We start from the raw sequence: 14,582 nt of genomic DNA on the forward strand, positions 1-14,582 counted from the left end.
TGTCATGTCCAAAACTAGCTTTACAACGTCGGTGCGGGGGGGGGGGGGGGGGGAAGGGGGGGGAAGGAGAAGGATTGGGATTGGGGGGGAGGGGGAAGGCTGGGAAGGGATGTGAAGGGTAAACAAAGGAGGAGGCTGCAATGCTTGGTAAGAAATGTATGCATTATCCTGCCCATGTAATTGTAACTCCTCTGTACAGTGTGTTCACAAATAAAATTAAATTAAATTAAAAAAAAAAAGAAATCTGAGGTGATTCTAATTGGTTTCCCTTTGTAGGCAATTGATCTTTTCTCCTTGACAGCTTTAAGGAACCTTTTCTTGGTCTGAATTGATCCTGTGTGGATTATAATTGGAAGGTGGGAAGTCCTGTTCTGGTCTGGTCTATTTGGAATTCTAAAAGCTTCTTGTATCTGAATATGCTTATCTTTTTGCATGTTTGGGAAGTTCTCTGCTAGGATCCTGTTAAACAAATTTCCTAGACCATTACCTTCTGTTTCTAGGTGCTCCTCTACACCCATTATCCTCAGATTAGGCCCTCTGATGGTGTCTTCCAAGTGTTGGATAGATCTATCATATTTCTTGGATTTGTCTTGGATGGTTATATGTTCTTTCTCTATAATATCTAGGCTATCTTCAATGCCCGAGATTCGATCTTCTTCATGGTCTAACCTACTGTTAAGACTTTCTTTTTGTTGTTGTTGTTGTTTTTGGGTCCAGTCATGGGGCCTGAACTCCGGGCCTGGGCGCTGTCCCTCAGCTCTTCAGCTCAAGGCTAGGGCCCTACCACTTGAGCCACAGAGCCACTTCCGGCTTTTTTCTTTTTGCTTATGTGGTGCTGAGGAACCGAACCCATGGCCTCAGGCATGCAAGGCAAGTGCTCTACCACTGAGCCACCTTCCCTCCTGTCAAGCCTTTCTACTTTGCTTTTTATTTCTTTTCCTTCTATTTGGTCGGCTTTGATGACTTCAAATTCTTTGTTGGAGCTTTGTTTTAGATATTATATGAACTTCTTTACTTCCTTAATTTGGTGTTGAGTGTTTATTCTCAAATCACTTAGTTGATTGGTTATGGTTTCCTTGGACTCCCATTCCTTCTGTCTGGCTCCACTCAGCATTCCCTTTGTGGTCTCCAATAAAGATTTATTATACAATCTCACTTTTTTTTTAAAAAGGTATTTTTTGAAGAGTTTGCTTTGAGAATTAGAATTTGTTTTTGCAATCTGAGTCTTGAATTTACTTTTTTTCTTCATGCATATGTTTATTTGAATCCCTTTTGAGGTCATGGATCATTTTTATTTAATTATTTTTTATTTATTTTGTGTCCTGGTTTCTTTTAGGTAAATGCCCAGGATTGGAATTACTGAGTCATAGGATAGTTTTTTTTGGGTTTTTTTTTGTTTTTTTTTTTTGGGTCCGGTCGTGGGGCCTGAACTCTGGGCCTGGGCACTGTCCCTCAGCTCTTCAGTTCAAGGCTAGTGCGCCACAGCGCCACTTCCGGCTTTTTTCTTTTTGCTTATATGGTGCTGAGGAATCGAACCCAGGGCCTCTGGCATGCAAGGCAAGCGCTCTACCACTGAGCCACCTTCCCAGCCCTGTCATAGGATAGTTTTATGTTTAATTTTTTTGAGGAACTTCCACACTCCTTTCCGGATAGGTTGAACAAGATTACATTGGGACCAACAGTTTATTAGGATTCTTTTTCTTTCTTTTTTTTTTTTTGGCTGCATCCTTATTGTTTGTTTCCTGGATAATGGCTATCATTGATCATTTTTAAAACTAGACTTTTGAATTCTTTGTCCAAATTTCAGCCATTTCAATATCTTCAGATTTAGTCACTGAGGAGTCCTGAACATTTTAGGAGTCACGTTTTTAAAAAGAGGTAGCTGAGTAAGAACAGCACCACACACGTGGTATTCAGGTAAGGGTTAGGTTTATTTAGTAGACCTGCTGGGACCAGGCAAGGTTGGCACTCTACGTGGCTGGCAAAAAGAGAGTGTCTGGCCCTGGGTTAGACCTTATATAGGGTAGTTTAGTAGCTTTTCTTTTTTGAGTAGTTTATTGGAGACAAGAGTCTCATAGCCCTGGCTAGATTCAAATCATGATCCTCAGATCTCTTGAGTAGCTAGGATTACAGATGTTAGCCATTAGTGCCTATATTTTGCTTTAAAAAAAACAATTTTAGGTTCACAGTAAAATTGAGTAGACAGTACAGAGATTCTCCTACTCCTCCTCTCAGACATACCCAGCCTCCTCCATTATCAATATACCAGAGTTGTACCTTTGTTGTAATTGGTTACCTTAAGTCTATAGTACCACAAGTCTACTGTTTACATTAGTGTTCAGTCTTTATGTTGTATGTTCTGTGGGCTTGGGCAAAGGTAGAATGACATGCATCTTCCTTTATAATATGCAGAGCTGTTTCCTTAAAACTCTGTGGTCTGCCTATTCATCCCCCACATCCGTGCAATTCCAGAAATACACTGATGAATTTGCTGTTTCCATAGCTTTGCTTTGACTTTTCTAGAAAGTTATATATTTGGAGGGGCAGGGAAGGTGGCTCAGTGGTAGAACGCTTGCCTTGCATCCCTAAGGCCCTGGATTCGATTCCTCAGCACCACATAAGCAAAAAGAAAAAAGCCAGAAGTGGCGCTGTGGCTCAAGTGGTAGAGCGCTAGCTTTGAGCTGAAGAGCTGAGGGACAGCGCCCAGGCCCAGAGTTCAGGCCCCACGACTGGACCCAAAAAAAAAAAATTATTTGCTAATCCAACCTTAACTGGTTATTAGCATTCATCAGCATGATACTATAACCTTTTCTATTTCATCAAAACACCTTCCCAGTTTCTATAGCTTAGTATTTTGGCTTTTAAAGGATATAGTATTTTAACCAATAATTTGATACTGGCTTTTATTAACTATAATGTTTTCAATCACACTTGAATGATTAACAGATTTTTTCATTCTTGCTGAATTCATGAACTACATGTAATCCTCCAAAAGCAACCTAGGAGTAGCCACAGGACTCTAGGATTTTTCCTATCTGGGGCTGTCCGTAACTATAGCTCTCTCTGAGATGCTATCTGATTTTGTAATCCATCTACATAGTAAGTAGATGCTAAAGCTAGAATGTCAATAACAGACAAGTCATTTTCTCATGTACAGTACTAGGGTTTGAACATAAGGTCTTACATATAGTTAAACAAATGCTTTACCACTGAGGAACACCCTCAGTTCCATACCATGCATTCCTGAGTTCCTCCAACATAGAAGAGAAACACCAGGCCTCATATTTGAACTAGATCAGTTCTGATAGTCTCCTGCTTTCATGGATTGAGACCCAGCCTGTTCCTCTTTTACTCTTTCCTTGCTGGCCGCCATGAGGTGAGGAGCTTCCTCCTCTAAGCCCTCCCATTTCAGTATAGGGCCTCACCCTAGGCCAAATAGAGCAACAGAGGCAGTTAACCATAGACTGAAGCCTCTGAAGCTGTAAATCAAAATAAATCTTCCCTCTCTTGTGATTGCTCAGCTTTATGATTATCTCAGGTCTTTTATCACAGTGACAGAAAATCTGACTTGACACTTGTCTTTATGCCATTTAAAAACACATTCTAAGAGGGAACTGCCAGGTCACAAAATACTTAGAAAATGACACTTTGTGGGTTTGAACTTGCATTGACTGTTGTTTCTGCCTTGCAGTTTAGCTACTTGGAGAAGCTTCTATTGGTCCATGGAGCTTGGAATTATTTTCGAGTGACCAAATGCATATTGTATTGTTTCTACAAAAATGTAGTGCTGTACATGATTGGGGTAAGAAAGGAAATGATTTCTTTTTCTATCATTGAGGAATTAAGTCTTTTTTTCCTTCTTTTTTTCTCCTGATGACAGGCTTAGTAGTTAGTAAGACTTTTTCATGTTAAAACAAAATTTTCTTAGGTCAATTGAACTCAGGTTCTCATGTTATTTATCAACTTTTTCACTCAGATAATGCTCTACAACTGGAGCCATACCTCCACTTTCAGATTCTTGCTGGTTAACTGGAGATAAGAGTATCTAAAATATGTTGGTTTGGACTGGCTTCCAAACCCAGTCTTCAGATCTCAGCCTCCTGAGTAGCTGGGACTTCTGTGCTTGACTTCTTCTCTCTTATTATAAAAACAATGATCTTAGAGTAAACACTGTGTTTAACAAGGTAGCTATAATTTGAGCCATGTAAAACAAATTTCAATATGATTAAAGTGACTCAAGCCATACCAAGCATCTTCTGTGAATATAATAGAAGCAACTTACACATTAAACCAAGAAATCTCTCTGGAAAATTCCCAAATATTTGAAGACTAAGTAACAAACTTCAAAATAACCCATGAAGAAAGAAGTCAAAGGAAAAATTAGAATTTTTGGATTGAATGCATATGAAACTGTAGTGAATCAAAATGTGAGAGATGCTACTCAAACGTTAGTTCAGAGGAACATCATAGCAAACAGCATATAAAATACAACATGTAAAAATGCGTGATTTATAAATGATTTTTTGGTAACGATTCCCATAGAACACATACAGATTTTACTTGTTACAAATTTACCTTTGTTTCTTGATTTGAGAGATTTGTTGTAACGTGTCCTGTAACAAATGGATACTTTAGGACAAAGATTCAAAGTAATTGGCATTTTAAAATCATAAGTAATAAGCTCTGTCAGTCATAATTTATGAAGGGACACTTATATAGCCCTCTAAAATTACTCTCTACTTGCTCTACCAATGGAGAGTGTGTTTTTTTCTGTGTTACTTTCCTTTTTCCTTTTCCTTGGTGCAGGAATAGAACTCAGGGACTTGCACTTACTAGACCAAGTCCTCTAGATTGACAGCCCAACCCACCACTTCCTTTTAATTAACAGCTATTGTTAGGATAACTTTGACAGACTGCTTCATTTGGCTGTCTTTTCTTCCAGCTTTGGTTCACCTTTGTTAATGGATTTTCTGGGCAGATTTTGTTTGAGCGTTGGTGCATCAGCTTGTACAATGTGGTAAGCGGTCCTCCTCTATCAGATAGCATACAGAACTTCAGGAACATTCCTTCACTTTTTGTCTGGGATGTGTATCTAAGCTCATCATCTGTGCACTTAGCAGGCAACACAAATAAAACTATAGGGCCTTTGCTGCTGGGACAAATCTTGGAGAAGCTCAAACTATACTCCTATTTTCACACACAGCACATCGTTCCAGAGTAAGTGAATGAAATGTGTCCCCCAGGTGTGGTGGTATCTGAAACCTCTTTATTCTGTTCTTGTCCAGTGCTTTCACACACACACACACACACACACACACACACACACACACACACACACACACACACATACCCGTGCACACGCAGGTGTGGGGGGGGGTGGTCAGGGGGTTCCTAGGGCTCAATTTTGCTCAAGGTTAGCACTCTACCAGTTGAGACACAGTGCCACTTCTGCTTTTTCTGGAGGTTAATTGGAGACAAGACCTTTCTGGAGGTTAGTTGGAGATAAGACCTTCGTAATCTTTCCTTCCCAGGCTGGCTTCAAACTGAGATTCTCAGATCTCAGACTCCAAAGCAGTTAGGATTACAGCTGTGAACCACCCAGCACCCAGCTTGTTTTTCACACTTGTAAACTGACTTTACATACATAAGCCCATTCACTTAATAGCATAATTTAAATTTACCTATTTTTATGTTTATAGTCTGTGTCTTTTAGAATCTCTGGGTTAAAAATTTATCTGTGCAAGAAGTTTGTATTAAATAGTAATCCATTTTCATCTCTTATCAAAAGTTGCAAAAGAGGTTGAGAGTTCTCTGTATCCTCTATCTAGCTTTCCTTATACCTTAATAATCATAAAATGTTATCTTACCAAAGCAAGGAAATTGACATTTTACAGTATTATTTACTCAGTTACAGTCTAAGAGCTCCTTTTTTTAAGATCTTTATTTTCTATGCAGATTTTCACTTCATTACCACCTTTGGCTCTGGGAATCTTTGAGCGGTGCTGCAGTGAATCGAGCCTTCTCAAATACCCAGAACTCTACACTATTTCACAAAACGGGGAAGCTTTCAACACAAAGGTAAATGGAAAATGTATAGTTGTCTTTCATTTCAACTTTTTGTTTGAAACATACCTTTGGACTCTTCCTTTTCTGATGCTTTAGAAAAAAAGTAATTTTTAAAACACAAAAGGATTTAGTCTGTGTCCTGTTCCTGCTAGTTTAGTTTATCTTAGAAATGAAGATTCAAATAATAGAAATAACAGTACATGGACGATGGGGGAAAATGACTTTATGAAGGAGAAAGATGTATATGACTCAGATGGTACACTAAACTTGCAGCATGGTATTTGATAAGAGTTCCTGGGGAGGATAAAGATGAAATTGAAGGGGGTAAGGTAGAGTTTCAGGTGAGACATGATTGTTACATTCTCTAATTGACCCTTTCATCAATAAAATGACCTTTGTTTTTCCTTGTAGTATTCTTTGTTCAAAATCTACATTCATGTAATATATCACTTTAACTCCTCTTGCTTATCTGTATTTTCATATTTAAGTTTATTGTTGGGAACTTGTACATTTGCTTTGATGTCTAGCCTGTTACCATGTTAGCTGGATATTTAAAGCACTCACATTTAATATTTAATATGGTTTTTGGTCTTTTTTTTTTTTTGGTGTCGGTCCTTGCTTGGGTGCTGTCCTTGAGCTTTTTGCATTTGAGGTTAGCACTCTACCACTTGACACACAGCTCCAATTTTGGCTTTTTTTGGAGGTTAACTGGAGAGAGGAGTCTCAGAGACACAGCTCCATTTCTGGATTTTTTTTTTTTTTTGAGGTTAATTGGAGAGAAGAATCTCACAGACTTTCATGCTGGGATTGGCTTTGAGCTATGATCCTCAGCCTCCTGATTAGCTAGGATTATAGGCATAAGCCAATAGTGCCCAGCTCAATATACTTCTTGATATGGCTAGGTTTGAGTTTACCATCTTGCCATTTTATTTGATCTTTAACATAGGGCCAGGGATTGAACCCAGAGCCTTGAACTCACTAGGCAAGTACTCTACCATTGACTTATACCCCCAGCTCTATTTGTCTTACCTATAATTTTTCTGTCTGCTTTCAGATAAAAGTACTTTTTATCAATTCCAAATTATTTGTTGTCTTTAGAGATAACTCTTCATTTTTATATCTTAGAAGTTGCACTGGGGCCAGGCGCTGGTGGCTCACGCCTATAATCCTAGCTACTCAGGAAGCTGAGATCTGAGAATCGCGGTTCAAAGCCAGCCCAGGCAGGAGAGACCGTGAGACTCCTATCTCCAATAAACCACCAGAAAACCGAAAGTGGCGCTGTAGCTCAAGTGGTAGGGCACTCGCCTTAAGCTGAAGAGCTGAGGGACAGCGCCCAGGCCCAGAGTTCAAGCCCCATGACCGACCAAAAAAAAAAAAAAAGTTGCACTGGGGTTTATATACATTTATTATAGTCTACTTTGGAGTGATAAAATACTAAACATACACTGTAAGTAAATTAACAGTATATTTCCATTTCTCTCCTAACTTTTGATGTTTTGTTTTCATGCGTGTTTATTTCATATTTTGTAAGTACCTTGTGTGTGGTATTGTTCATATCTTGCTTAAGTTATTTTATTAGACTGGGTGCTGGTGGCTTGCTTGTGTCTATAATCCTAGCTGCTCAGGAGGCTAATATCTGAGAATCATTGTTTGAAACCAGCCTAAACAGACAAATCTGTGACATTATTAGCTACAATTAATCACAAAAAGCCAGAAGTAGAGCCATGGCTCAAGAGGTACAGCACTGGCCTTGAGCAAAAGCAGCTTGGGAACAGTGCCTCAGCCCCAAATTCAAGCCCAGTACACAAGAAAATTATCTCATTAACATAAATTAATTATACAAAAGGGTATTTCTGTTTTATGTTGATATACATGCCTTCATACATATGTCTGATAGACTCCTAAAGCCCCTTGGGAACTATGACTGGCAGGATGGAGAAAGCCTGAATCAGCAGAAAACTGCTGGTTGTGTGACAGGTCATCTGAGTAAAGACACCGGACCTCTGACAACCCACAGTAATCCTGTCAGAAGGTGGATGAGTGCCTGTGTGTACTTAGCTCACTGCATGCATCCTGATACTGTATTATCTGTCCCTTGGAATGGGCTTTTCTATGTATAACCAAAACCAATCCATGTCCTGTCTGATTCCTTAAAAGTAGAGGATGGGAAAGACTCCTTTCTATTAATTATGTCTGTTGGCTAAACTCATTCCTCGCTCTCCTGGGTAAAAATATTGTTGCATGAGTAATTTTTCATTTGTTAGGGCATCTGCTGGAGGGAACTGGCCTATGCCCATGAGTGGTTACGTGAGTGGTATAGCAGGGGCAAGGTAGGTCTTTGTTTAGTGTTTTGATGTACTTCCATGGTGATTTCCATAGTAGGTATACTAATTTACATTACCACCCACAGTTCCTTTTCCCATTGAATCTTTGCCAACATTTGTAGTTTTCATACTGATTGCCATTCTGGATGGGGTGATTACCACTTCTGGGGCTTGAACTTAACTGCCTAGGCACTGCCCCTGAGCTTTTGTGCTCAAGGCTTGCACTCGACCGCTTAAGCCACAGCTCCCTTTGGCTTTTGGTGGTTAATTGAAGATGAAAGGACTTCCCTGATCTGGCTGGCTTTGAACTGTGATCCTCAGATCTCCTCCTGAATAGCTAGGATTACAGGTGTGAGCCATGGTGCCTGACTAGATTTTTTTGTGTGTGACACTTTAATTTGCATTTTCTTTTTTTGTATTATTTAATTTAAAAGTGATGTCAGGGGGTTACAGTTACATAAGTAAGGTCATGAGTACATTTCTTGTCAAACATGGTTATCCCCTCTCTTGTTTTTCCCCACTTTCCCTCCCCCCCTCGACTCCTCTCCCACCAAGTTGTAAAGTTCATCTCCAACATAGTGTTTTGTGAGTATTGCTGTTGCATTGGTTCACCCTTTGTCCTTTGTCTCACTATTTTGTTATTCACTTTCTCTTCCCAAATCAGATAAACGTATACAAGACACAGGGTACCAAAATCAAAAACAGTGACAACAGGAGATAAACAAGAAAAAAATGAAAAAAAAAGAAATAATTTCATATAGTACATTAAAAAACAAAGACAAAGAAACAAAAAAAAACCCTGTCATTTCCCTATCTTGGAGTTCATTTCAATTAGGATCATTTAATATGATCATATGAACATAGTTATTGAGCTATTGTGATCCTCTGCTAGGACTATCCTAGACATATACTAATTGTTACAAATGAGGGAAACCATGGCTTGCTTTACTAAATAGGATTTTTTCCAAGTCTTTCCAGTTCCTTACGAATGGGGCAATGTCATTGTTTTTGATGGAAGCACAGAATTCCATTGTGCGTGTGTGTGTGTGTGTGTGTGTGTGTGTGTGTGTGTGTGTGTGTGTGTGTGTGTGACACTTTCGTGATCTATTCATCTACTGAGGGGCATCTGGGTTGGTTCCATATCTTAGCTATTATAAATAATGCTGCAATGAACATAGTTGTGTTGGTAGCTTTAGTGTGGCCTTGTTCATGATCATTTGGGTAAATGCCCAGGAGTGGGGTTGCTGGGTCATAAGGAAGGTCTATATTTAGTCTTTTTTTTTTTTTTTTGGTCAGTCCTGAGGCCTGAACTCAGGGCCTGGCATTGTCCCTGAGCTCTGATTGCTCAAGGCTCACATTCTACCACTTGACCCACAGCACCACTTCCATCTTTTTCTGTTTATGTGGTACTAAGGAATCAAACCCAGGGCTTCATTCATGCTAAGCAAGCACTCTACCACTAAGCCATATTTCCGGCCTCTATGTTTAGTCTTTTGAGGAACCTCCATACTGCTTTCTAGAACCAGTTTATGCTCCCACCAACAGTGTAGTAGCTTTCCCTTTTATCTGCATCCCCACCAGCATCTGTTATTATTTGTTTTCTTGATAATGGCCATTCTAACTGAGGTGAGAGGGAATCTCAATGTGGTTTTGATTTGCATTTCTTTTATGGCCAGAGATGTTGAACATTTCTTCTTGTGTCTATTAGCTATTCTTATTTCCTCTCCAGAGAAGTCTCTTTTTAATTCTTTCACCCTTATTAATGGGGTGGTTGTTTCTTTGCATTTTCTTTATGGCTAAGAATGTTGACCACTACTTCATATATTTACTGTTCCTTTTTACTTCTTCAAAACTATTCATTTGCTCAGTTATTAATTGGATTGATGTTTAACCTTCCAGTTCTTTGTATATTTCTGGATATTATTTCTTTATCCAATCAGTAGCCATGAAAAGTTTTCTCTCATTCTGGTTTGTCTCTTCATTCTTGTTTGTCTCTTCATTCTTATAATTGTTTCCTTTGAGGTGAAAGAGCTTTTTAATTTAGAAACCTTTGTTTTAATTCTTCCTTACATTTCCTGAGCAGTTGCAGTCCTACTTAGAAAGATATTACTTTTACCTGTATCTTCAAGGGTCTTCTCCTAAGTTTCAGTGTTTCAGCCTAACATTTACATCTTTGATCTACTTTGAATTAAGGACAGGGTGTGAAATGGGGATCTTCTATATTCAGTATAGAAGATCCAGAATTCCCAACACTAGATGTCAAGGCTATGTATTCTCCATTGTTTGTTGGAGAAACATCTGTATCCTTGATAAATAATCACATCTACATGTTCTAATAAATGTACTTTGCTTTCAAACCCCAATATTGTATCTCTGTATTGTTCCAGTCTACCAGAATGGCTGCTGAGTCTTTTTGATACTACTAGGGTTTAAACTCAGGGACTCCCACTAGCTACTCTGCTGCTTAAGTCATATCACCAGTTGTCACTTATTTTAGTTTATTTTCCAGAAAAGATCTCATACTTCTCCCCAGAGCTTACCTCAGACCATGATCCTCTTACCTGCCAGTAGCTGAAGTATTAGATACATGCTACCATGTCTGGCTTGTTTGTTGTTTTATCCAGGATGGCCTTAAATTGTGACCCTTCTCCCTCATATAGCTAGGGATTACAAACATTGGCCACCATAACAGCTAACCTATGTTTTTATTTCACTTAGTGATCTATTCATGTCTAGAATTTCTGTTATAGTTTTGTTTCAAACTTTTAAAATTGTTACTTAATTGCATATCCTTCATTTCATTTTGGTTTTTTTTTTCAGTCTTAGAATTCACTTAATGTTTGAATTTCTTTAGGGTATTAGTGAGCTTCAGGTCATTACAAAGAAATGACCAGGGCAATTAGTTGAGGGTTCTGGAGTTTTCAATTCAAGATTGAGTGTCTCCATAGCTTTGGGCCTCTGGTTATCAATGAGATGGAACATGTGTTGAAGCAAACTATTTATATCTTGAGCCAAAAAGAGAGAGAAAGAGAGAGGGTACAGGCCAGAGTCTTGGTACATTCCAGTGCCTCTGAAATGATCTGAAGTTTCCATATAAGATTGTAACAAAACTTTTATATATGAACCTTTGGAGGATAGTACTCATATTTACACTTGGCACTTGGTTGAAAAGTCTAGGTAGGTTTTGTGTTTTGCATTTTGTGTGTTCGGTGTTTTCCGATGTCTTCATGTGTGTACCGTCTTGGTGTGAAATTGCCATCATTCTCATCTGTATGATTCTGTACGTAATGTAATTTTTCCATGTGGCTCTTTCTATGATTTTCTTTTATATTTCTGGATAGCAACATTTCACTATGATTTTATTACTTCCTCTGTCCTGTTCTTCCTGGAGCTATTGGAGTTCCGTGAGTTTCTTGCACTAATTGTAGGATCATCACCAAACAGTGATCTATGAGACAAATTCAGCCCTCATCCTGTTTTATAAATGAAACAATAAAATATCATTGGAAATTACATGTTATCAATAGCAGACTATTGTTATAATAACAAAATTCCTTTGAGTAGTTGCTACAGATATTATACAACTTAAAGTCTACTTATAAGACTTTCTGGAAAATGTGATAACTTATATTTTAAAATTGAAAGAACAAAGAATTATTTCTGTTGTTTCTATCACTAATATATACCTTTAATTGAACCTAGAAATTTTTCATCACTGAGATTTCCTTTAAGAAAATTGTGAGAACTGGAGGCTTGGCTCAAGTGGTAGATGATCAACTGTGAGCAAAAAAGCTGAGAGAGCTCAAGGCCCTCAGTTCAAGCCCCAGTACAAAGAAGGAATAAAAGAGAGAGAGAGAGAGAGAGAGAGAGAGAGAGAGAGAGAGAGAGAGAGAGAGAGAGAGAGAGAGAGAGAGAGAAGTAACAAGTTTGAAAAGAAATGTACTTATTACCTTACTTGTGTAACCAACACCTTGACAATTAAAAAAAAAAAGAAATGATTGTGAATGAAGGTCAGAGTGTTGATGTAAAAGATCAAAGTAGGGCTGGGAAGGTGGCTCAGTGGTAGAGCGCTTGCCTTGCATGCATGAGGTCCTGGGTTCGATTCCTCAGCACCACATAAGCAAAAAGAAAAAAGCCTGAAGTAGTGCTGTGGCTCAAGTGGTAGAGCGCTAGCCTTGAGCTGAAGAGCTGAGGGACAGCGCCCAGGCCCAGAGTTCAGGCCCCACAACTGTACCCCCCCCCAAAAAAAGACAAAAGATCAAAGTATATCATATGAAGTATAGGATATATCCTTATAATAATTGTGTCCTGTTCTATATCAATATTATAGTATAATTCCAAGTAATATTATGCCATATTTCCACATATTATTCAATATTATCCTATATTCCTTTTAAAGGAGATAAAAAAGTAGAGTTTTTCTGTCTCCAGGAAAGCATACACAGAGCAAACGCACTTCACAGTGTTATCTATTTTCAGGCATAAACGAAGCTTGTACCCTGATTGCTTGCTTTGCTGTCTTGTAGGTGTTTTGGATCCAGTGCATGTGGGCTTTGCTTCACTCCTTCATTCTTTTCTGGTTTCCCACAAAAATGATGCAGCATGGTAATAGCAATGTTGTTTTAAACATTCAGCACTCTGTGTTCTTCTCACTCTGACTTTATGTGTTTCTATGTGTGTACATAGAAAGAATGGCAGGAAAGATAAAAGCAACTTAGGAAAAAATAAAACATCTATCTAAACCTAGACATTCCTTGGACTAACATATGGCAGTTTGAACACTTATCAGATGACATTTAGAACCCATTCTCTTTGCCTCTGACACATAACTTGAGGCCACACATGCATTTGTTGCTAATCTCCAATACTTGAATCAAGAATTCTGATAGCAAACACATCTCTAACGAATCAGAGATGTCTCTTAATGGTAAATTTGAATTCGCATCCAAAACATAATGTGTCAAGTAAGACAATGTCATGGGTTAATAAAACTACATAAAAATTTCGCCATAGGGCTGGGAAGTTGGCTCAGTGGTAGAAGCGCATGCCTTGCATGCCTGAGGCCCTGGGTTCGATTCCTCAGCACCACATAAGCTAAAGGAATAAAGCCGGAAGTGGTGCTGTGGCTCAAGTGGTAGAGCACTAGCCTTGAGCTGAAGAGCTGAGGGACAGCGTCCAGGCCCAGAGTTCAGGCCCCACGACCGGACCCAAAAAAAAAATTTTCTCCATATACTTCATTATTAGACCAATACTCCTTTTCCTGCTATGTAATTTTCAAAATAACATTACATGAAGGCCAGATGCCAATGGCTCATGTCTGTCCTAGCTGGATCTGAGGATCCAAATTTGAAGCCAGCCAGGAAAAACAAATTAATCAGCAAAAAGCCTGAAGTAGAGGTATGGCTCAAGTAATCAAGTACCAGCTTTGAATGAAAAAGCCAAATGAGAACAGAGCATGAGATGCTGCTGTGTGCAAGTCCAGTACAAGAATTTTATATATATTTGCCTTCTAGTCTTAGTTAATAATGGCAATTTTGGAGTGTAAACTCCTGAACTGAATACCAGCTCAAGGGACTTGAGCTCAATTATTCTGATTTGTTTTTTAGTTAATTGGAGATAAGAACCTCATAGACATTTCAGCCTGGGCTGGCTTCAAACCTGGATCCTCAGCCTCCTGAGTAGTTAGGATTACAGGCTTGAACCACCTGTAGCCAGTAACCAACTCACATTTATTTAAGAACATTTTTAAGAGTAGAGAACATAAGGAGAAATCATCCTAAACTTGAGATAATAGGATTTTCAGCAGATTTAGCACTGTTAGAAAAACATTAGGAAATTCTACCATAATTTCAAAATACTGAGTTACTAGTGATTCTAGAAAAGACATACTATGACAAAGTTGTGAAAGTTTCTTGTTATCTAGCTACTTGGACTTTTAATGGACAGATTCTACAAAGTGGCTTAATCCAGGTTTGGTAATCACATCCACCATACTCCTTGTGATTTTCATTGTCCCATATTCTGGTCATTGGTTTCTGCATTTGTTGCCTGATAGGTCATTGCAGGGAGTAAAAGGTGGAAGAATTTTCCATTTGTGATATAGGAAGCGATGATGTCACGGACAGTAATTTAAGAATATAGCCCAAAATTCATAAGTATTTTTGATGTCCAGTATAGGTTCTGTTTGGTTAA

The 14,582-nt window shown here is 38.7% G+C and overlaps 1 protein-coding gene across 3 annotated transcripts in view; it reads left to right on the forward strand.

The window, feature by feature from the left end:
- Positions 1-14,582, forward strand: part of LOC138814154 (phospholipid-transporting ATPase IB-like) — a 114,461-nt gene that overhangs the window by 80,085 nt on the left and 19,794 nt on the right. For all 3 annotated transcript variants that reach the window (XM_070003095.1, XM_070003094.1, XM_070003093.1), the window contains 4 exons: positions 3,692-3,802; positions 4,943-5,017; positions 5,956-6,078; positions 12,917-12,995. In XM_070003095.1, coding sequence (XP_069859196.1) covers positions 3,692-3,802; positions 4,943-5,017; positions 5,956-6,078; positions 12,917-12,995 — 388 coding nt within the window. The remainder of the gene's footprint in view (positions 1-3,691; positions 3,803-4,942; positions 5,018-5,955; positions 6,079-12,916; positions 12,996-14,582) is intronic.

The sequence above is a fragment of the Dipodomys merriami genome, unplaced genomic scaffold, assembly GCF_024711535.1.
Source record: "Dipodomys merriami isolate MVZ:Mamm:240054 unplaced genomic scaffold, mDipMer1.0.p SCAF_6, whole genome shotgun sequence".
Taxonomy (NCBI): Eukaryota; Metazoa; Chordata; class Mammalia; order Rodentia; family Heteromyidae; genus Dipodomys; species Dipodomys merriami.